Source organism: Haliaeetus leucocephalus, unplaced genomic scaffold (assembly GCF_000737465.1).
Source record: "Haliaeetus leucocephalus isolate CR32 unplaced genomic scaffold, Haliaeetus_leucocephalus-4.0 Scaffold848, whole genome shotgun sequence".
In the NCBI taxonomy this organism is placed as follows: domain Eukaryota; kingdom Metazoa; phylum Chordata; class Aves; order Accipitriformes; family Accipitridae; genus Haliaeetus; species Haliaeetus leucocephalus.
The window spans coordinates 17087735-17112466 of record NW_010973284.1 but is presented as its reverse complement, the minus strand read 5'-3'; the positions used below and the strand labels follow the sequence as shown (position 1 = coordinate 17112466).

Here is a 24732-nt window from a genome sequence, read left to right as displayed (position 1 = left end):
TGCTATAGAAAAAAATCTTTCTCTAACATAAAGTTCATTATAAGATACAAGAAGAGAAGTCTCATTCCTCCTTGTTGACATGTAAAGAGCATTAAAGACAGTTTCTCTATCTTGTCCTTTCAGGCTGGTAGGTTTTTTTTGTTTAACTCTTACGTCAGCTGCTACCAGTCAGCAGACAGGTCCCAAGGCAGAGAGTATTGCCCAGCTTAGAAGTGGATTCCTGCCATCCTGAGTGCACAGGACTACCAAAGTCAGAATATCAGTGCTGGCTGATGTGTCTAGTGCTGGGAAGCTGCTTCACTGTCTCACCAGGCTGCCAGTGAAAACAGACAGTTGTCTCAGCAAGAATGGGAAGAATTAATTCAGATCTCAGACCCAGACAAGAAATTTGCTTTAAAAAAAAAAACTTAATGAAAATGATCTCATACTCATCTTCAAGTTTCTCAAATAGAAGCAGAATGTCAAAATGGAGATTAAAAGAAAAGAGAGCATGTCCAAATCTGCCAGTTTTGTTTTCTCATGGAGGCCTGGAAAGATATCTTTGTTACTAAACAAGATAAATTTTTTCTTCTTTCCTGTGACTGGACCCTTAAGTGGGTGTAGTGTGAATAGGGTATGTGCTTTCTCTGTGCTCAAAAGGAAAATTTCAACCTGCTTGTACTCCACACTGCACTCAGTGGGAAATCATTTGACATTTAGCTCTTTTTTTCTGGTTCACAGTTAAAATATAGTGGAAAATAACAATACTGAAAACACATTCGTAATCATGTATTGCTTCAGTTACCAGATCTAACCATTTCTAAGAAAACTTCTCTAAGATATGTCATACAGAAATAAAATCTGGGTCATGTATTTTCGCTTTGTTAGGTTTTTTCTTCAACTGATGTAGATTTTTTTAATATATATATATATAAAAGGACATTCTTGTTTTTTACTGTACAAAATATTATGAAACTCCAGCAACCAGCTGTAGTCTTCCTGTTTTGCCATAATTATTTCAACTGATTTCAAAATATAGTCTAGAATTTATTGCATATTTCACCCTTACAAATAGTTGCAAAAATCTTTCTATACACCCATTATAGATAAATAAATTAATCATGAAACAAAACAGTGTCTATGCATTCTTTTCGTATTCTAAAATAGCTTCTTTAAAATGTCATTCAAATAGATTGCAATAGTCTTTTTTACTAGATTTGCACAAAACCCAACTAAGTCCCACTGAACATCTTGAGGAAAAAAAAAAAACCAACAAAAAACAGGAAGTCCAAAATGTAGCTGATTTTTCTCCCTGGCTCTGAAAATAAGAAGGGAGCTAGCATTCTGAGGACTAGCAGTCACTTCATGTATTTACAAAGTGTATTAAAAATTATTCAGAGAATGCTGACATAAAATGCTAGGTAAAAGGTCCTTTAGTATCATAAGGACTTGATATATGAAAACAGGCCCAAAATCACAGATATAGCATAGATCAGATCTTCTGAACCTTATTTACTAGTATGCAATTTACTAAGGTAGAAGACTAAAAAAAAAACCAAACAAAAAAAACCCCAACAATGCAGGATGTTACATCCACAAATACTTCTTACTTCAGATTCTCTTGGCAAGTTAGGGGTTAGACCCAAATCAGGTATTTGAGATATTGCCTGTTTCTTTATTCCAGGAACAATTCATATTCTTTGGTAATGTTATTTGTTACAAAGCACCTGCCTCCAGGCAGCACACTCTCTTCTTCAAGTCAAAGATGACAGATCATGCAATCGTCTTCAGGCCAGCTGGCCACTCTGGCTGAGCTGAGCTCTCTAGTAGTTAGCTGGTATGTACTCGTTCCAATGTACTTATGTCTTGCAGAATGCCACTGCTAAATTTGGAGCTGCTTTTCAGCACTGACTTCTCAGTATCTCTGATCCATCAATCTAAATAGACTAGTACAGGAAAATCTAAGTCAATCAGGTTACAGTGAACTGTAGGGGCTTTTGACTACCAGCTGTGCAATGAAGCCTTATTTTTTGAAGGTGCTTCTGAGTTGGGAATTCTTGAATGTAAGGAAGTGTGGCTTTCAAGTGCAAACAATTTCCCTCAGCAGTGGAGATTCAACATGCACCCAAATCCTTTAAACTAATTCACTTATTTGGCAGAGGTTTATGAGCTTTTTCTTCTTGAAGTTCTGTGCAATATTCAAATTAATCCTTTTTTCTTACAACAAAAATGGAATAATTGGCATTCGAAGACTTGGATAATCCTTGAATTCTCGTAGATAGGTGCAGTGTTTATCCTTTGCCCAGATTGTCATCTGAATGAAGCAAAGCAAGGTGAACAGCCCCACTGGAAGGAAGGGAGAAAAAGATATGTTTCATTACCAGATTAAAACCAAACTCTTGTTGCTGCCATCACTTCAGGATGAAGTACCAAAACATTACTCACCTGGAACACACTGAGTCATGATAGTGAAACTGATCCAGGTCCCCACCTGTTTTGGCCAAGGAAATTTAAAATATTTCTGGTGACAGCATTTGCATTTATGTCTCTATTGATCAAAAACAACCTTGTCCTAGTATAGGTAAATAAAAAAGCCAAGGTCAGCCAGATCAATTTCTAGTGTTAATAACCTTTAGCCAAAAAGGTGAACATGCCTTATCACAGACAAAACCTTCATGTTTTCTTCCATAGCTATTATCATGACAAAATTTTAAGTATTACAGCATAGTGTCCTTTCTGTTTCTCTGCCTAATTTGTATTTGTCACATCTCCATTAATGCTAGGAATGGTAACTTTCTATAGTCTGAGGCCAAATGCTGTTCTCATTAATGTCTGTTAATCTCTACTGAAGTTAAAACCTGATGCTGTCTTTCTGTGCAAGAGTGAATTTTACACTGAGTTGCACTGGTTTTAACTGCTTTTGAACTGAGTTAGGAGTTTGGCTCCTGATTAAGGAATATGAAGCCATAAACTGAGTCAAGCTTCTAAAAAAGCAGTCATGACCAGCACAAATGACTGTATAACTTAAGAAAATGGGGAAGACAGCTTGGGCCTATTTTCTGTTTTCTCTAGCACGGTATCTTCTATTTGTCTATTTCCCTGTTTTCTCCACCACAATATCTTCTGTTCGTTTGCCCACTATCTTCCTGCATACTGTGATATTCGTGGGCTCTCTTATGTTATAAATCCACCAGATGCCCCCATGCCCTCATTGCAACACACATTCCGTGGCAATTTCCCTGTTCCTGTCTGCAAAATATGCACTGCTTTAAAGTGTATCTGTCTGATCTAGCAGACACACTGAAGCATAGGCCCAGGGTCTGAGCTGTCAGTTAAAGGTTAGCCCTGTAAGTGCTGCCTCAAGGGAGGAGAGGAAGAACGGACAAGTTCCTGCCTGCAATCTGATTTAATGGGGCCTAGGGGAGGAGGGGAAATTTATTGAGCTGAACTGTTTCAGAGGTTTCTTCCATGTTTTAACATTCCAAAAGAAATTAAAATATATTCAGCAAAACTAAAATCTTAACATCTTGTTTGAAAATACATACCTCATATGTATAGTTAGGGCAAGATACAAAGAGAAACAGCCATGTGAAAGGATTCTTTGTTGGATATGGGATCTTACGGGTTTTGGATCCTATAGATTAGAAAACAAATCACAAAATATTCACACTCCTAAATTTATTGTTTCCTATAAAGACAACCCAAACCTGCCTACTCCTGTGTCTCATCACTGTCAGAGGGACAAGCAGGATGTGGGAAAACAGGATGTCCTCTGGACCCACAAGGAGTAGGATAACTGTGAGGAAATGTTCTGGGCATTAGAAAGTCATCTACATATGCCTTTGATCACAGCCACTCCTGTAACAGGTACCTCAAGTTTTAGATTTAGAAGTTAAGGGTTTTCTCAGATTGTCACAGAATGGGAATTTGTCAGTCATAGTTGGTAACTGTAAGAAGTTTGGCTTGTGCCCAAGGAACCCTGGCCTGCACAGAGATCTTGTGCCCCCTGTAGAAGCCAGTGAAATTACTTTCCCTTGCTAGTGTAAGCTCTGCTTTGTTGAGCACTGTTGCCTTTTGCACTACCATTGTAACTAATATAACTGCTCCCCCCAACACAATCTGGCCCTAACCAATAAAAATTACAGTAACATAAGAAGTGCTATTTAACAATCTGGTGTTGGATTCCTTGCACTGTCTGATCTCCCCTAGAATCCAATCTTTACAGTGCTGACCAACCTGCACACCCACAGCAGTCATCTGGTGGGTATCAACACCCTACGGGATCAGGTCTTTCATAAGGTAGAGTAACTGTAGAAATACTGAATAGCTGCACAATAGCAAAAAATGATAGTGCAATTTTTACCATTTCTCCGGAGGTCACTGAGTGCAACATGAATGGAAAAATTTCCAGCTTCACACAGCTGCAAGAAAAAGCATGACAGAGTTAAAAATGTGCTTCCCTTCTATTTACTTTTCTTCCTTTTGTTATTTCCTCGGCTACTTTAAAAAAAAAAAATCAAATCTATTATAAAGAAGATTTAAAAAATGGGAGTTAATGCACCATAATAAATATACTTAACCAAGATTGCTCTCTGACAGGAGAATGGAATGTCTTTGTTCAAACACGAGTCCATATTATACTCTGTTATATACTTATGATATTTGCCAGCAAATGTGGACTCGGCATCCAAAAGATCAAATTTACTACTTATACAATCCCCATGAGATCTAAAGGCCATAAACCAAAGAGGATAAAAGTAAATCCAGGAGACAGATACTTGCTTTATCTTTTGGTTATTTTTATGTCTTCAAAAACACCCAAAAAAATTGATCTGGATCATTTTGGTTTCTCAAAAGTTATTAAAATCCCAAGGAAGATATGGGTTGGACTCTAAGTAAGTTTTCTTCTCTAGAGTATAATTGATATGAATTATGAAATATAATTGACCCAGCTTCCTCCACTGGTTTTAAATAATACTTCCCCAATCAATTATGTAGAAAGTGTATTGAAATGACCCATTTATATGATTATTGACAGTCTCCAGTGTCTACAAAGCTTATCTATTAAAGCAAATGACTGGTGGTCAGAGCTTCTGAGTTTTATTCCCAGCTCTGTGCTTTCAGTTATGTAGTCTCTCTATAAAATGGGAATAGATTATTAACTCAGGATTTTCATACTGGGAAGCTACTTTGAGATGCTGCAGTCACTGACAACTAGTTTCTCAAAGCAAGTGAACAGCTGATGTTCTAAACAAGTTATGCATACATAGGAAAAATGGGTGCATCTTATTGACTACACTAATCTTGCTTCTGCATGTATGAAATGTTCATAGGAACTGTGAATGAACAGACAGTAACTCAAGAATTTTGCTTCCTAAGGAAAGCTGTAACAAATGTCTGAAGCCCAGCAAAATGAACCTCTCTCCCTGGAAATTATCAGCAACATACTTTCTTAGTTGGCCAGTTCTCCGAGTTTTATAACCTGTTGTGATTCTTAACACTCAATAAACAGTTCACAAAACAAACTCACTGGCTTTTAAACATAGCGTCACAAACCGGTTGTTCCAGGATTCTTTTAAAGATTATGAGAGATCATCCCAGCAGATAAATATCCCAGTCTTGGAATACGTACTGAATGAAAATCTTCCCTTGTGTACAAGATCACATTAAAAACTCATAGATTTATATGTTCTGTGTACAAGTGGCCAACATTAGTAGTATGTCCCAAGTGTTCAAGTATCTGCTTATTCTATTCACTTCTCCACTTATACAACATAAGAAATAAAGCAACGTGTTTTAGCATTTTATAAAAAGAGCAACAGACCTACCAGAAACATGATCACAGCAAAATTTATCTGTTTTTTCCCATAAGCTATAAAAAAAAGTTTACATGTGATTAGTACTAATATACAAACACATAAGTACTGAAATCAGGGCTGTTTTGCTACTTACAAGGAGGAGTGTAAAGAGGATGATTGATGTAATAAGCAAGCCAAGCTGCAAATCCCCAGTAATACAAGCAGTTCTGAAAAACAGGGAATTTTTCTTTGTTTTAGTACGGTCCTTTAGGCCAGTATTCACTGCAAGGACCGCTGATAACAATCACTTGGGCTGATCCTTCAAGTTGCTGATAATACAAAAAATGACAATACTAAGTGTGGTAAGGTGGGAACAGAAAACAGGAAATAACAGGAAGGAAGTAGTGCTCATAGAGTAAGATTTCCTCTCAAATATCTCGGAGCTGTTAAGTTTATAAACAGTTTGATAAAGTGTGATCATACTATTGAAAACAAATTGATTTTGTCTGGCAAGCCATTTGGCCAAAGATGAAGTGCCATACAGACTGTATGTTAAAGAGAGACTTGTTTTGCTAACCCCTGAGACTTTTTAAAACCAGATGTAGGTACTGTGCTCTCTTCCCTGCTTATTACTTTGTATTGCCCAGTCTCTCGCCTTTCTTCTTCTCCTTCACCCCACCAGTTTTCTTTCTTTCCATGCTTTACCTTTTCTTACCTAAAGTCATCGTTGCCTGATGCTTTCCTCTGTCCTTTCACTGCAATATCTTTAGTTTCGTCCCTTCTGCTGCAGTCCTTGGCTTTCTGTGATCCAGCTTCCATTCTCTAAACTCTGATAACATAGCTGTCGCTAATGGTTGTACTGACTCATTCCTGACCAATCTCAGAGCTTGTTCAAAGGCTTCATCCATGAAAAAAACTACTTACAAAGACAATATCTACATCTTTGTTTGGTTTTCCTGGCCCTGCCTCTTGTGTTCTTTCTTCTGGCACTCATTGTTGCTTCAGTATCTTGGTGACAGGTTATCTTCTCCCTCATTATATATCTGTAGGTAGGAAGGAGGCCTTTTCTTGGCACATTACTCTTCCTCCTCTATGCTCTCACCTCTAGGTGCTATTCACTTGCAGACAGACTTTAGCCCTTGTCAACAACTCATAAATTTGCCTCTCATCAGTTGAGATTTCTTCCTTTATGAGACCTAGTGCCTCAGTTTTTAATGTTTTGGGGCATCACCTGGACTTCAGCAAGACCAAAACTGAGCTCTTTAACTTCCTTTCACCACTCCTCCTGTTCTTTTCCTTCCCCTTATCTTTCCTTCTCTCCTATTTTCACTCTTCAGTAAAACACTGATCCTCTTACTCTTTCTGGTGATGCTTATTTCTTGGCCTTCCAATAGGTTCATGTACCTTAGACATTTCTAGGTCTTTCTGCTTTCTCCTTCACAGCTTTCCTTTCCTGCTCACACAGCCAAAATTCTTATCCAAGACTGCATTCTTTCCTGTCCTGACTGGTGTAACTTTTTTTTTTTTTTTGGCTTTGAATTTTGCAGCCTTTTTCCCCTATGTATACCAGAACTGCATTTCTAGCACTAATACCCCCAGAAGTGTTGATCTCAGCATCTGCAACCCACACTAGCTGACTGAAGTGTCTGCCAGTGCGTTTTTCTGAAAATGCTGGTGAGGGGTAAGCCCCTCACATCTGCTGCAAGCAGTTGTGTCAAACATTCTGTTGCATTTCCACTTTCTTTTCAGAGTTAATTGAACCACTGAAGTGCTCAGAAACCTCAGACAAAATGGACACCCTTTTGGGTATGCTGTAATACAAACACATAGTATGTCCTTGCTCTGAGATTATATATTAATAGATAACTGATGAGAAAGAGCAAATTATTAACCAATAATTACAGATCAGGTGGGACAAAAGGGCAGAGAGATTAAGTAACTTCCCTGTGATGACTTCCCTCTTCCTCAGGAAAAGCAGCAGAGCCAGAAGAATGACTGCAGTGAGGAACAATCTAGTTAGTGTCCTGTCCACAAATTATTGCTTTCTCCCTAACACTAGCTTCTTCCACCATCACCTACAATTTATTAACTGCTGTACAAACTTAGATGGAAACAGTTTCTTGTAATCTTGGAATGGCATCTTATGAAAAACCCTTCCCTAACTTCAGGGCTTGCCATATAGATCATATGGCAATGGATTTCAGTAAAGTAAAATAAAATAAATAAATTATCATGGCTCAGCTCTCAACAAGACTTGCTGTAATTAAACTGAACAAGTACTATTCATCCAAAGAACATGATTTACTGCAAGAGTATTCCTCCGTTATAAGAAAAGGAGCTTTAAGATGAGTGGAGTCTGCCACTGCTAAGGTCCTTAGCAGTAACACTACAGATGTCCAGCTGCCACTAGAAGCCTTATTGCTCATACAAAAGCCTCCAGTGAGGTTCAGATAGGAACAACAGAGTACATGCAGACTTCATAAACTCACTTGAAAGAAAGAAATGGTTTCTGTGCATCTTTCATATTCCAAATGAATAGTAAAGCTTTACAACAATCTCTTATAAAAAGATTTTGTGGATCAAGTTCAGATATTGCAGGGATCCCATAAAGAAATTATACCTAAGTTTACAAAGTTATGGTTTGGATTTTTGTCTTGTCTACTCCAAATGATGATCCCTGTGATGATCAAAACTATTTCCTAATGCTCTGCCTATGTTTATTCATGACCAACATGTACTCTTCTGTTTGTGTCTTTATATTGTTTTCTGGTTAAATGGTATTTCTTTAGATCTAGTGTTTTCTCCAGATGTTTTTATAGAAAGCAAAAATATCCCTTTTTTCCCATGAAAATGTTCAGTAAGGCCAGTCATAAGACTAATCTTTGAGGAATTCCACTGGTACCTCCCTATTATCAAAGGTCTGACGTCCTTTTCTGGCACAGCCACGATCAACTTTCCTTTAGTTGGTTCCTTTATCACAACACAATTTTTGTATTAATCCCTGTCTTATTCAACTGAAGCCAGTTCTTTACTAAGTTCAGATAAATCAGGTATTCTACTTTTTCATTGCCTAGAAAAATCACATATCTTAGAAAGAATTATTCTATGTTAGTATATAGCATGAACAGCTTTTGGTGAACCCCTGCTGCATTTTACAGCATCATTTATTCCTATTTCCATTTGGTAAACAAAGGATGAAAATAAAAAATCTCATCAATTCCTGTCTCACATCTCTGCTTATTGAGATTGAAGTGTCTCTTGTTAAAGATAGTTTTCCACTGTGCTTAGGAAGTAAGTTATCCATATCTGCTATGTATGTGATCAAACACTTCAAGTAAGAAGCTTTGTCCACCATCTCTGTGTGAGATAAAAAAAGGGAAGAGGATATGATATTTTTTTCACTGGCACAATTTTGGAGTAACACCACCAAAGTCAATGAAACTATAAAAGCAAATCAAACCCCAACATTGCTAAGCAGGTAGAAGAACTGTGAACAACTTTAGAGATGAAAGCAAGTGCCACCAGCCTGAGAAGGTGGAAATGCAGAAGTGATCAGAATGACTGGTACAAATGTCAATTTTAGCAACAGTTTGTATGGTCTGAAAGGAACAAGTAGTTGTCAGAGATGGCAGGGAGAAAATGAAGATTTATCGCACTGTACAGATTCTTTTTCAAGGTAAAGTTGCTCATTTATCTGCTGTTTAGTGTGCATTAGCTACTATTGTGTCAAGAACAAGTCTTTCAGAGATCTGCTAGCCTTCTAACAATGCTTGCACTCTTCCGCTGCAGAAAACAGTAAATTGCTAGGGAGGATTCTTTCTGAGGGCCACTGCTCACCTACAGACCCTCCTTCCATTTAGAAAGCATGAAGCTATCGCCAGAACTTCGAGAGTGGCTGCACAGCTGTAAGGAGTTAGCCACAAGGCAGAGCTTCAGCTGCTGGGAGTATCACTGCCATAATGCAAATTCCAAGGGATTGTCAAAATACCAGGTGTTAAATACCCAAATGCTGACACAATACTATACATTTTTCCAGTTCTAGATGATAATCACCTGTCTTCTTGACTATAAAATGTATTTTTGAATATCTGTGTACTCTGTTGCAAGCATTTGTAAAATAACTACAGCCCATGCATAACCATGCAGTCCACTGTACTACTTCGCAGACATCCAGGAAACAGGGTCTGCGTCTCAACAGCTGCCCTATGCCACAGCCACACTGCTAACATCAGGGAGTGCTCCTGCAGGAAAAGAAAATGCAGAACAACCGAGCTTGCTTTGCACTGGATCAAAGGTAAATTAACAGTTGCTTAACAGCAAAGACGGTGTTAGGGCCAAAGATGTAAAACAACTGTTACAAAAAGTAGATTTTTTTTTTAAAAAAGGCAACCCTCCCAATATTGTGCTTGCCTATTCTACCTTAAAAGTTAACATTGTTAGTAAAACCTTCATGCCCAAGGAACTAGTTGAGTGAAAAGGAAGGGTATGCTGAAGGTTTAAAATTCTAAAAGAGCGATGAGAATACTATATAACATGAATAACAGTATGGCAACATGTGGGTTATACAATAGCGACATTAAGAAGTCTTTTGAAAGAACTACAGATTTATGGGTGAGATTTGCTGTGTATTATTACTACAGAAGCCACACCAAAAAATCTGTGCTGCAGAAGTAGAGCATAAGCTGGCTAGGTTGGATTTGTAAGGGGGGCTATGGATAGATGCTGGCACAATTTACCTTCACAATATTCCTCAGTGGCATAGTCCCATGGGAGAACCGATGAACAAATACTGTTTCAATCAACCTTTTGATGTAGTGGAAAGAATGGCAGATACATGCCAAGCTAGAAACAGCAAGACAAAAGCATTTAAGAGTGCTTAAAAAAACAAGTGTGGCAAGACATTTGGAATAAGACTACAATGCTAACAAGAAATACTGCTCAAGCCTGCAAACAGACTTACTTAACTACTGGATGCGGGCTTGATGTAAACCTCTCATCCAGTCCATAGACAAAAGGCATGCGGAAATAAAACAGAAAATAGATGAACAATGGACCTGTGTATTCTATCAAAAATACCTGCAAAAAGAGAGAAAATAATTAGACAGCTGAATTAGATGGTGGTTTTGCTTTGATTTCTTTGTGATAACTAATGCAGTGGGATAAACACCTCCGCTGACTCAAGATGGCATTTAGAGAGGCAGGGAGGGAATATCAGGTTTGGGCTTGGGCTATGAAAGTGGTAGACATGCACGTAACTGTTTTGCAATGCATTTGCCTCAGTTGCATACAAACAGCCATTGCCAGTGCAGCTGACACAGTATGGATATGAAAAGATAATCATGGCAGCCCAGGGATCATGATAAACATGCATGCATGTTACATTTACACAGCTCTCACCCTCCTCTTGCCCTCAAAAACTGTCGCTTTATTCTGGGTTAAAATGAAATTTGGTGAAGAATTTATCTTGAAAAAGAGGAGCTTTGTTTCTAATGAATATATTTTGTTTAAACTGGAAACACAGCTTGTAAGTGTTCACAGGTGACTCCATCTGTATGACCAGTTAGTACAGCAGATGTCCCAGAAAACAATCAATTCATTCTATGTTTATACAATCTTTAATTTGAACACAAAGAAAAAAAAAAAGGGAAAAAAAAAAAGGAAACTAAAGAAGCTATTATCTAACTTGATTTCATTTCATATAGGTCTGTATTTCTTAGGAGCATCATTTCAAAATGAAGTTAACTTTGGACAAACATTAACAGTTGAATTTTCCACACTTCTATAAGTGAGGAAGGAAGGTCCCTACCTCATTTATGGAGAAAGAAGGGGCATTGATTGCACTTCTGTCAAAAAAAAAAAAAAAACCCAAAAACAAAAACCAAAACCAAAAAACCCCCACCCACTGTTTTCTAATGTATTTAGAGCTATTCTGACACTCAGAAAAGTTGTGTTATCAACTTCTGTAGCAATCAGCATTTTCTCTGGCCAAGATTGGATTTGATTGTAGATGACAAGTTTGCCTTTTTTATTTTATAAGACTGAAGTATTTCTTGGCTTATATTTGAATGAAGTAGCTTGAACGGCAGGGAGAGCAGAATATAAAGGAAAGATTATGGAATGGCAGAAGTCTGGTGTTACTCCGCACTGTGATATTTTGGTAAATATTAATGCATTTGTGTCTTGGAGTCTACATCGCCATTAGAAGTTTTGCCTGTCTTAATGTTTTTTTGGATTCTGTAATAGCTGCCTGATTTATCAGCATTGCATCCAAAGTACTGATATGAAGATTCAGTCTTGCAGAACATTTGACTTTTTCTATTTTACCTCCTACAAATGTTGTCTTTGCTATTTGTCATTAACACAAGATTTTATTAACGTCTCATAGCTAAGAAATGGTGAATGTGCCTTTAAATTACTGGGTACTTTTCCCTTCATGCTGTGCTGTTTCATTAGAACTAGTGTAATGTGTGCATCACAGACCTTCTGAAGAACTGGAAGGGTTACTGGTCACCTCACTGCACAAACAGCAGTGCTGTGTTGCCTGATGAGTGAGTTGTGACAGAATTTGCATTTGAGCTGAGAGAGTAAATATGTGAGGTCTTTGTGGATGGCTACTAATATTGCAGAAATGATCAGCTGTTATTAGCCTGCCACAAGCATCCTGGGATGCAGCCACATGCAGAGAGCTAACTGATCTTACTTTCATGCATTTTCCTGCAGAAGTCACTTCAGTTACTGACATGTGAAGTTGCTCACATGCCTTTTTCCAGGACAAACTTGTGGGACTATAATCCTGATCTTTGTCAGGAGAGTTACACAGGCCCTGCGAAGCAGATCCCCAAAGGCATTTAAACACCTAGTTCCTAGTGATTTTGCAGCAGACATCTAAATCCATTTGAGAACCTGCACCTTAGTTCAGTAGAGCCAGCCTACCCTGCAGCAAGTTTTTCACTGCTGCTCTCCCAGGGAACTAGGCATTCAGAATATCCTGTTGCTGCTTTCCCTGATTAAATGAACTGAAGCAATGAGGGTTCATTGCCTACATCCACTATCAGAGCAGGCATCATGCAGAAATATTGGAGAGAGACAAAAAGTGATGTAAGGATTAATTATGGAAAAATAGCCATTATAATGGCTCAGACTTGAAGCATAGCTCACCGTAGTCCATCCTATCTGTGGCCCTAAATCTTTAAAGTATAAGGTAGCAGTTGTGCCAACAGGGAGGTGCTGCAGGATTTCCTCATCCCTCAGGGACTTTCCTTCTGAGAAGGAAAGAAGTAATTACATCTCAGTGAAATTCAAGTCAACTTTGATAGCATACTAGCTTTATATCATGCTTTAACTGATCTGTGAGATTCTTTGATGTGATGTAGGTTTACTGGAATCTCAATAAACAAATCAAGAATGTTTATACTTAATTTTGATTTATCTCTGTAATCGCATATAAGCCTGGATCCTCTAATCACACCAAGACAGTTAGGAGAATTCTCAATCCTATGTGCCTGCCTAATCTAGTAGACTTGCTTCATCACTGCTACAGCAGAATTTGCTGATGGGTCACTGCCCTTTAACATAGTTCACTGACCTCCTAGTCAGCTGCACCTCCCTCTCTCTTCTCTCTCTTCCTCTCTTCTCATTGCTTATCGTCAGGCAAACAGAAGCTAGGATAAGCTGAGATTGGAAGGCTCTCCCACAGAGGATTTCATTGCCTCCTTTTTTTCCCAACCAACCAGCTAGGAGGTGATTCCACAGGACTTGAGCTAGTACTCAAGCTTTTAATGCCTAGATTTGGGGGAATCTCCAGAAGGCCAGCATTTTCTCATGGCAAGTCTCACAACATAAGTCCATGGAGGAGTCTGACAAGGTAGATCTTTGAAGAAGGAAATAAGGTACTCATATGCCTGTTTTCCATGGATAGATCCTACACAATGAACTAATCTTCACCAGCATACTTTTAAGGGACTGTTTAAATAAAATTATGTGTGATGGAAGCAAAAGAAGAAAGTCCTACATTTTATACTGAATGCTAAGATGAATTAACACAGTTTGGCTATGAGACTTTCTTTTGCGCACCCAGGCCATGTACTAAGGCTTCTAGTAGCAATACCTACAACTGCATTAATGAAGTTAGCCAGCTCACATCAGCTTTGTCAGCAAATCCTACATACATGGCAATGTGTTTTGCATTAGCTTACCTCAAAAGAACTGTAATTCCTGCCTGAGAGCAGAGGATTATGTGAATTGATACTCTAACTAATAGCCTTTTTTAGTACTCCCAGCTGAGCATCACTGTGGAGATCATTTCACTGCAGCTAAGGGAAATTAGTATCTAGATTCTGTGCTGCCTGTCTGAAAGCAAAAGTGCTCAGTAGTTAGAAAGTGCTCTGGAACAATGTGCAGACTCCTGAGTTAATAACCAAGCACCAGGCACATGGGTGGAACTCTGTTCAATACTTTCAAAGAATTAAATTTGTTCTCTTCAGCTTTCATAGTGCTAATTCACATAGCTGGAAACACATTCTTAAGAGCTAATACCCATGCAAAGTACACCTTTTATGCCAGACCCCTGCTCAGAGCTTTGTTACTCTAGTTCTCACAAGTACTTACTTGGATCAAGTTTTATCGACTGTCTTGCTGGATACCACCGAGGATCTGTAAGACCATACAGAATTGTGTGATAGACAATGCTTGTTTTAGATCATCCACTATTAGAATGAATGCAACACAGCAAGATAAGATTTAGTTAAAGATTTTTAGGAATATTTATTCAACATGAATATCTGTGAGATATTATGCAGCAGAAAAAAATACAAAGGTTTATCAGGATAGTATGAAAAAATGATACTGAAATCTCACTGTGATCACATTCATATGCAGGTTACTTAGCATTATGTGTGTGTACATCACATGTTTCAAACTATGTAATTTTCTCCTATTTATATACTGGATATTCTGATGTGATGTGAACTGCTGCAAAAATTATACTCACATAATTTATGGAACATCAATCTGATCTCCCTAATTGTGGCATTTGGTTCCACCTAGGCAACAAAAAATATTGTATATGTAAGATGCATATTTTGAAAGACAACTGCTAGGTGTAAGACTATACAAGTAGAAATGTGACTCAAACAATATAACTGTAACTTTCTTACAGATGGCTAGGATTGGTATGGATGATTCAAAGCACTTCTTACAGGAAAAAGGAAGGACAATTTGTGGCATTTTTTTCAGAGGCAGCTTCTCTAGCAGTGATCGAGAGTTACTACAACAGCATTGACAGTCTGATGGCTTATGAGTGAGTAAGGCACTACTGGCACCATCTTAGTGAAGCAGCTGAAGTTGTGCTCTTTGCCCAAAAGCTCCTTCTGCAAAAGGGTTGAAGTACTCCATAGTCAGTATGAAGTGTGCATAATCATTGCCTCTTCAGTGGCCGAAGAAAGGCTAGCTGATTAAATACCCTTCATAAACACTAAATTAACTTAAGAAAAGTAAGTAATTTTTAAATAGTCACCTAGCATTTTAAACAGATATTTGGTTTACCTTATCTAGGTAGCATAGCTGTTTCTTTGTCTTCCAATCAAGGATTTCCACCTGATAGGACAAAAATGATAATTACTAATTATTGGCTAAATAATCTCTAAACTCTTAGTTGATTCCCAGATTCACAACCATTGTTAAGAGTGAGACACTATTCTTCTCTGATCTGTGGACTGTGTTAAAAACACTTCTGCTGTGCTCAAGAGACAGCTTTAATCATAGCCAGGTTCTCAAAGCACTCAACTTGCAAAAAAAAAAAAAATTAATGACAAATAAATTGTCTTCCTGGATATATTCAGAAGCAGAATTAGCTAACTTATTGATCAAACCACATTGATCTGGATCTGGGTTATTTTCTTACACTAGAGCAAAAGGAACAAAGAAGGGATAGAGAAGCTTCACAGGAATTGCTAAGGAACAGAATTTTAATGATTTGTAAAACTAGAAAGGCAGTTTGAGAAAAAAAATTTAAATGTGCATACATACGCATGTAAGCAAATATTCTGACTATATACAGCTTGAAGTGCATTGTTCCCAGAATAATTGAATTGTAAAGGAAGTGGAAAACATTGGTGGACATAATGAACAGATGCAGCTAAAGATTTGGACTTCACAAATCCTTAAAGGGTTGTTACAGGAATACTCAGTATTACTCTTGCCTCTCAGACCACCTGTATTAGTAACTACATATTAGCATTTTCTATTCCAAGCAGTGGTTTAGCTACAGCTCTGAGAACAAAAGAGCAGTTTATTTCTGTGATCAAATGGCACTTTGGCAAAAGGTTGATTAAAATTATTTTAATCAATAGCCAAGCAGAAAAGTCCTCAGAGTTTTCAAAGTCCAGTTGCAGCAGGCTAGCAAAACCTAAACTACAGTGATGGTGTTTTAATTTCATTTGTTCTCATCAAACACTTTGTAATGGAACTTTGTGGTATAGCTAAGAGGAAAAGCTGAAAGCTTATCTGTCACACTAAATGACTGGGACTATCATTACTTAGTACCAGAAGAGTTTGTTGGGTTTTTTTTAAATAAACATCTAGCATTAATTAAGTTCGGTATTAACTGGCCAAGAGGGTAGATTAACAATAGACATTAAATATGATTCCTTACTAAAAATAGGAGTCACAGTCCTGTATCTTTCTAATAGGGTTGCTTTGAAGAGATCACTTGGTTAAAGTATCTTATTTCCTTCTTTTACTTGTCCCAAATTGTTCTTTCTCTATTGGTGCAGCAATGGAGCACTTCAGCTCCAGCTAGAAGTATCAAATCTGATCTCCACAAGGAATACTAACGCAGTGACATTTTCTACATGTGTATTATAAGCTCTAAGTGGGACTTCAAGGGAGGTAAGCACTTTTCCTCCTTCGTGATACATAACAAATGTGTGACAGATTATTGGGATATTGTGTTTCCCCTTCATTTTTTATATTTGAAATAACACAAATTTCCAGTTTTAATGTCTTTGTGGGGCATCTCCATCAGAAAGCAAATGAAGTGGATTCCCTTCCCAGAGGGCTATTCTTGAAATACAGCATTCTGACTCTTGCAGTTTACAGAGAAAGTACTGTGGGGGCTGTAAACCATTTTTTGTCCCTTCTGATGCCAAGTTGCTACAAGGGTTATTGAAACCTTTGGTGTACCTCAAAGCTCTTGTGTCAATGAATACCATTGGGCTTCCCTACGGACTGCAGCAGGGCCCACAGCTTTAGCTGTCTCCTTCCTGTTCCGTACCCACTCCCAGCATACACATATTGGATCAGAATCCCCCAGGAGCAGTTTTTGTCTATGGCCTTCCGTTGGCTGTATTAGAGAAATCTTCTCCAGGCCAATTAGAAAGTGGTTTGGATATCTTTCTGCCACCTACACTCTTTTAACTGGGCTATTCTCATTATGTACAAGGCCAGACTGAAAATTATAGAGCATTTTCTTTTGCTCTGTGGTTTTCATGGGAGTGGCTGTACAGAAATTTAGGTACTTCTGTGAAACTTTGGAATCAGTGTGGAAAACAAACAAATCATCCAAGATCTTCTGTACTGTTATTTGGGTCCATTCCAGCATGTCTCTTTAAAGTGCCAAACTGACATACCTGCCTGTACTGGCCCATTTCTTCAAATACCTAGAGGGACCCTACAGACATGTCGGATCCAGACTCTTCCTGAAGGTGCACAGTGAGAGGCAATGGACATCAGTCGCAATATGGGAAAATCCAATCAGATACAAGGAAATTTTTTCACCATGAGCTTGGCCAAACATTGGAACAAGTTGCCTAGAGGGGATGTAGAATATCCATCCTTAGAGGTATTTAAAACTGGACTGGACAAGACCCAATGCCATTTGATCTGGTTGTATCTGCTTTGAGCAGGAGTTGGACTACATGGCTTCCAGAAGTCCCTTGCAACCTAAATTATTGAATGTTTCTATTTTTCTGGGGGGGACACTCATTCCTGAACTTCAAATATTTCAGTTAATTTCATTTACTTTCAAGATCTAAGCAAATATCAAACATTCTTTCCCTTTTCAGAAAGACAGATGCAGGAACACAGTGTTAGATTCCACTGCAGCCCATAGAAAGTTGTGCAATGACAGAGTGAAAACAAGGTGACTGTTTCCTCTAATTATAACGCCTCTTAGCTGTATCAGAACACCCCCCCAGTGTTTAGATGTTCCCTGCATAAGGGACAGAAAAGCCTGATCCAAGGCAAGAAATGTTATCTTTACTGAACATAATGGCCAATCACATGAACCCACGTAGCACTGAACACAGTGTTTCCAGTCTTCAGGCACAGCACCAAGTCAGTTAATGTATTGGTTGGCAACAGTTTTTAGATACCCAGCAATCTGTTCTTGGAACATTTACTGATGGGTATTATCCCTTTCAAACATAAATTGTTTGGCTCAGAGAACTTTAATTTCTATGTGTTTTCAAAGCATTTAGCACAATAGGACACTGACTGTTGGCCTGCAGTAGTGCAGTATGACTTACAGTCCACTTATTTGGTGACTTTTTAAAGGCATTTTAGCTTCTCTAAAACTACTCTGAGTAGAACTTAATCAGTAGGCAGATTTGTGCAAGATAGCTTTGTCTTTTATAAGTGACTACAAATATATATCTTCAATGTTTAGAAGACATTTGTTGTAGTGCATAAGGATTAAAGATTGATAGTGTCTTTAAAAACAGAAAAATTCTTGATTATTTTTTTTAAAAGAGGTCAAGGGCAAAGAATAATCAATATACAATACAAGCAGAGAAAAGTACATTCAACTGTTAAACTTTTATTCAGAAAATAGAAGGGGAAAATAAAAGGGGGAAAAGTTTATTCATAGGGGAAAAACAGTTGAGCAAACAGCGTTTAAAGAAGAATTTTTAAGATGCAGTGTCCCTGCAATAGGATTAGAAAAATAATAGTCAATCAAATTTCCGCAGCTTAAAGCCATATCAAATGCTTAAGGATCAACAGATCTTGCACCTTGGAAGTTTTATTTGCAGCCATTTGTACTCAGCAGATTCAGTAAACTAGCTGAGTGAGATTTTGTGAACACTGACATAAGCATATATTGTATTGACTTCTTTTGGAATTACTCGGCAAAAAAAACCCGCTTATTTTACAATCTAGGAACGAACCAGCCCAAGAAAGAGTAATGCAGAATGCATTCTCCCTGAACTATTAGAGTGCTTATATAAGTCATGTTCCTCAAATTTAACACTAAAAAAATCCATTTTGGTTGCCACGGTCCTAATTAAATCTTTCTAAACTTTTTGTTTTTCCTATGGAATTAGTCATTTTCTCTATCTCCTTAGACTTTTCTGGTAGAATGTGTTGTTCCTGAAGGAAGTAAGCATGCCTTAGTGTGATCTCACACTACAGCATATCAAGAAGAACTTTCCTGAAGTCAAGAGAGTTAAGCCAAAGGGAAATTACTGTAAGTGTACTTACACTGAAAACTGTGTTTGTGCTGCCGCTACAACTGACTCAGTATGAGACTTCCCTTGCACAGGAATGTACAAACTGTTGCAGAGGATGAGTCTAAGGATCCATCTAGAATGGTATCTTTCTGATATAGCCAGCAGCAGGTGACTCAGAAAAAGTAAAAAAACAGGGCAAGAATGTAGTGACTGGGGGCAGGGGAGGAGACAGACACAGAAATTGCAATTTTCCTGCACCACAAGTGCTGTCTTTGTATTTAATAGCTTTTCATGGATTTTTCCTCAATTAGTTTATTCACTCGCCTTTTAAACCTGTGTAAACTTTTTGCATGCACAGTGTCCTGAGGCAGAGAGTTCCAAAGCTTAGCCACATGCTGTGTGAGGAATTCCAAAAGCAGAAACAAGGCAAATGTTTAACCAGAAAGCAAAATTTCATCGTCTTACCTGTGGAGTGCTGTACCTTATTCTGCAAGTAGTCCAACTAAGTAAAGCCTTACCTCTCTGAAGCAATTGGCTCATATTTCACGAGACTAGAATCTTATTACATTTTTTCACTGTGTATAAAGAGAAGAGATACAGTGACACCCATATTTGAAAGGTTTTATACAAATAATTTTCACTTTTGTAGAATTTAGATGTCTAACATTTATAGGTTCATAAGATATACACTAGGTACTTACTCCTCAGCTTCCTAAGTTCTGCTCCTATACAAGCCAATGAGAACCACTGTCTGAACTGTGCTGAAACGCATAGTACATTTTTATTTCTTCCACCTGTTTCAGACTTGTTAGTTAGGTGTGCATCTAAATCCTCAAGGACCTTGATCCAGTAAGCATCTTTATCCCAAGGTCAGCACAATGCACAGCATTTAGATTATTCCTGAATGAAACCAAACTGTCAGCAAAGGAGATGATCTAGTTCTTCACGCTTTGTAAGTAATGGTTAGACACACTGACAGGAAGTGGGAAAATTACTTTAGACTGTCTTCTGCCATTCCCCACTCCTCCCACAGAAGGCTTGGCTGGCTTGGGCCACCAAGCAAGGAATAAAGGATTCAAGAGAGAACAAAAAGTACAGGCAGGAGAGGACAGGAATATGTTCTAGTGAAAAGGGCTGTCTCCTACCAAAGAGAAATCCTGAATTCCTGTCTCTCTGGGCTGCTTCAAACACTGCTCCCTTCCATTGTCATTCTGTTCAGCATTTCCCTACAATGGATGCCTTTTGGGATACCACACAGTGAAGGGGTAGAGTTGAAGTAAACTTGGATACGTTAACCAAATTGTCATACCCACTCTTGGAGCTGGGTACCTAACTTGAAGGCATGGCAAACCCCCAAGTCCCTTTGCAGACCTGGACCTGAGGGTGGTAACAAACATAGAGCTACAAATGGTTATCCTTCAGAAAGACAAATCCATTTATATAACTGACAGGATAAAATGAGTTGGTGTAAGAATGGTCAGGAAGGAAAAGGAAAGTGTATTCCCTTGGAGCAGGAGGCTGGTTTATTTTTCACAAAATGGAAGAACTGTTAGAGGTTTGTGCTTTCACAGCGAATCCTGGCTCTTGAAAGCATATGAAAGCTTTCCAGCTTTTACTAGCACGACATCTTCCAGGAGGATACACAAGATGGGAAAGGAACCTGTACCAGTTAATACTGACTCAGTGGGTATTTACTTACACTGGCTAACACAGACCCACGCATTGCCAATTTCCCAAGCATACTGAAGAGTCACATCATTCACTGAGTATCACTGTCACTATGAAGCAGACTGGAGTGCTTCCATCTGAGAACGTAAGCCAGCTTTGACTCAACACCAAGTAGGCATCCAGGCTTTTCAACACCACTGCGTAGCCTTTTCCATGTGCAACAGAGAATATTGATTGCCTCAGGGCTTTAGTTTATGGCCATCATTTTCTACAATGACAATATTTAGGTAGAAGAGGTTTATAAATTATTTGTGAAATCACAGTAATTTCTTTGCATCAGTACTGTGATTTGCAATGTTGACCCTCAGTATCTATAGTTCCATTACTACTCTTCATGGATCATTTGGTGTATGGATGTCAAAATGTATGTCCAGTGTATGCTTTTGACATGGCAATGAAGAGGCTGAAGAGAGAGATTTTTTCCTTTTATTTTTACCTAGAGGTACCAAGGATGGGTCTGCTGTCTTTTGACAGGGCAAGAAGCCCTGGGAAGTTTGGAGCCCTTATACTGACAGGTGAACTCACAAGATTTGTATTAATTTTTAAAAATATACTTCAAAGAAGTCTATTATTTTTTCAAAAATCAGACTTTTGATTTCAAATGTAGCCTTCAAATTCTGAGTAGCTCCAGGTACTTCCTACCAAGTAATGTTTTGCTATCATATTTTCCTATACAAAATTAAAAGTTTCTCTCTCAAGCTCCGTAGAGAAAAAGGACAAATTGCCGTCTTTTAAATGAAGCAGCACAACTGACTGTAGAAAGTGTTGGTAAGTGTGTGGAGAAGTGGTGAGGGAAGAGAAAGGGAGAATGTTTTTCCCTATCTTCTCATCTCTTTCTGTGATAATAATCTTATATGTTACTTGTGAAAACAGAGCAGACATCTTCAAATAGCAGGGCAATTTTCAGTAGTGTCCCTTTAAATGACCGTTCAAGTATCTCATATGTGGCCTTGTCTTGCTCAGGCAGCTCTTGGAGGATACAGAATCTTAAAATCCTCTGCAGTCCTGCTTTTGGCACTTACTCTCAGTGCTCTTACTTGAGGCTTTAGACAGCATAGCTCTGAGTGGGAGAAACCTTTGTAACAGGAGCTGTGACATCTCAGCAATGCTAGCTAGGCAGCAGTCACCCCCACCCCCCCTTGCATTCAGAGGGTTTTCATCACAGTCAGAAGGGGGAGAAGCTTTAAATGCCAGCAAGGGGGGCCAGTACATTATTGCTTTTAGACTGTACTGCATATGTCAGTTCAATCTATCCTCAGGGAGTGAAGACTCCAAAACATTTTTGGTCATCACTGCTCACAAAAGGCACTTCCCATCCAAACCAGTTAAAGAAGCAAAAGTGCAACTGTGGTTCTTATGACACTAATTTTCTACAGTATGAGTGTATTTGTTCAAGCATCTTTCCTCTAGGAAGTCAGAGCACCATATTATTTTCTTTATATGAAATGCTTTTGAAGACCTAAACCTGTCAAGTAGAAAGAAAGGGTAGAATTCATTAGCCTAACTTCAGAGCTCTCTCCTACAGATATTTACATCTGAGCATGTCACATAGATATCCTTTGTATGGAAAGGAGAAAAGCAGGCACTTTTAGGATAAACTGTATCATAAACTCTGAAATATATCTAAAATAGGTCAGAAGAGTTGTTCTCTAATCAATTTGGAGAAATTACCACTCCTAGAGAATATTAATTACCTAGCTATAAGTGTCTATCCTAAATCTCTAAACTTTCAGAGGTGAATCTCCTCAAATCATCAGATGCAGTACTTTCAGGTATGCACATATTTCTTTAAACTGTAGTTATTCTTGCTAAGCTTCTCCTGAGCAATTAGTGATACAAAAGCTGAGGTGAAATTAGAAACATACCAATACCTGAAGTAAACAAGACCTATTCTAGCATTATTACAGAATAAGAAATGTAGAGGCAGGCACTGAGATATAGGTCTAGGAGTACAGGGACCTGACAGGTCTAATACAGGCATCTCATAAGTAGAGGGAAATCACTCAGCCACTCTTTTTTTTGCTGTCCATCCATTAGGTCCAGCATACTTTGGCTTAATTATGTGGTTGCTCATAATTCTTGGTACTAAGTTTGAACACAGCCAATTCAAAATAAGGAGTAAAAGGTATTTCCAAAGCTGAATTTGCCTTTCACTGGCTTCTGAAGTTACTTTAATACAATGTTGCCTATTTTTTAATTGTTTCTGCTTTCAGCTGCACTGAAAAAGGCTCTCATAAAGAAAAGGAAGGGAATTAACAGCCAGCATCTCAATGCTCACAGTCAGTCTGCTGTTCTTGCCCATCTTTTTGTAGGTCCGTTCACCAAAGAGTAATTTTATTCATGCATAAGGGAGAGGACCTTCCTACACAGTCAGGAACCTATGAAATTGACTGTGTACTAAGCATAATCAAAAGCACAAACTCAACAAAACAGGAAGAAATATTCCACCAATAAACCTCTGCTAAACTTGTAATAGTCATATTCTAAAAAATTCAGATAGTGACAGTTTGGTGATTGTGAAGTGCTTTGTGATTCTTATAAGGAAGCACCACAGAAGAGCAATAAAGGGTAAATGGTTTAGAAATGTACAGGTAAAAGTACAGAACTATACAGTACCTCAAACAGGGAATGCTAATGTTTGTAGCACCAATAGAGATTCCCCTGCCCACAGAAAGCAATGGGAGAGGTGGGACACTTACATTCTCTCTTTTGATAGCTCAGTTTTGAATGCATGGTGGAGAAATGCAATTCAGAATTCAAATTCAATGAATTTATAACAGAAAGCAAATCAGTGGGGAGAACAGCACAGAAAGTCATATGCAACAGCACTGCTCAGTGCTAGCTGGGCTGTCTTTGTCCACATTGTACACCCTGAGTTAGCTCAGACAGACACTGGATGAGCTAGGCATATCTGTTTCCACCCATTATCTGTTGTACAGAGAAAAGGACTAAGACATACAAGGATGACATGTAAATTCATGAGGCATTCTGAGTTTGCATTAGTGTTGCTTAGACACAGGTTCTTGATTTAGGACTCAAAAGACCTGTATCTGCTGCTATTGTTCTGCCTAGCAAGATGGAACAGGTCATTCCACTGCAAAATCAGGGAGCAATAAAGACATCCATGCTTTTGAGGTCTTCTAGTGTAACAAGTGCTATTCAGAACTTCAGTATGGCTAAGGCAGAAGAGCAAACCTGCAGACCAGACAATGACCGAAGACATTCAGGTGGGTAATACACATGTGTCTGCCCCCACGTTTGGATCTCACGAGAGTTTGGGACACTGGTAGAAATGCAGGAGGTAGTGAAAAGCTTGGTTGTTTTTCCTAAAAACAGGGAAGTCAACACTGCAGAGCCAAAGGCTTGGTGCAGGTGCCTACCTCACACCCACAAGAGCTAGAGCCAGCTTATTTTACTGAATTGTTTGTGAATTCCAGAACACTTTTGTAGCTTTGAAAAGCAAAATCTGAACATTTAGGCCATGGTAAGCAACTAGAGGAGCAGCTGCTTTTCAGATTGTTTTGGATTCTGTTAATGTTATAACAACAATTTTTTTGCATGGGGGAGGGAGGAATTGCATTCATTTTTAGGTGAGTCGTGCTGGAGAAACTGAAGTGTAAGCCTGCAGAAACACATTGAGGATTGCTGCCATTTAGCTCGTACCGACCTTTTTTTAATACAAGCCACTCAAGCTTTGTATTATCCAGCCTAACTAATTCCAGCGAAGAGTCGGTGTGGCTGGTTATGTAGGCTGATGAGAAACATCACCCCTCACACTCCCC

General features: G+C 38.5%; 1 protein-coding gene across 1 annotated transcript in view; it reads right to left on the bottom strand.

Annotated features, from left to right (window-relative positions):
* Positions 1 to 1967: 1967 nt before the first annotated feature.
* The window catches only part of LOC104841159 (very-long-chain enoyl-CoA reductase-like), a 24620-nt gene continuing 1855 nt past the window's right edge, over positions 1968 to 24732 (bottom strand). Inside the window, exons 2-13 of the mRNA XM_010582657.1 lie at positions 15321 to 15371; positions 14767 to 14818; positions 14385 to 14429; positions 12936 to 13039; positions 10738 to 10853; positions 10514 to 10619; positions 5932 to 6004; positions 5808 to 5851; positions 4343 to 4400; positions 3525 to 3613; positions 2425 to 2470; positions 1968 to 2325 (exon numbers count right to left, since the gene is read on the bottom strand). Coding sequence (XP_010580959.1) covers positions 2198 to 2325; positions 2425 to 2470; positions 3525 to 3613; positions 4343 to 4400; positions 5808 to 5851; positions 5932 to 6004; positions 10514 to 10619; positions 10738 to 10853; positions 12936 to 13039; positions 14385 to 14429; positions 14767 to 14782 — 825 coding nt within the window. The 5' untranslated portion in view covers positions 14783 to 14818; positions 15321 to 15371 and the 3' untranslated portion in view covers positions 1968 to 2197. The remainder of the gene's footprint in view (positions 2326 to 2424; positions 2471 to 3524; positions 3614 to 4342; positions 4401 to 5807; positions 5852 to 5931; positions 6005 to 10513; positions 10620 to 10737; positions 10854 to 12935; positions 13040 to 14384; positions 14430 to 14766; positions 14819 to 15320; positions 15372 to 24732) is intronic.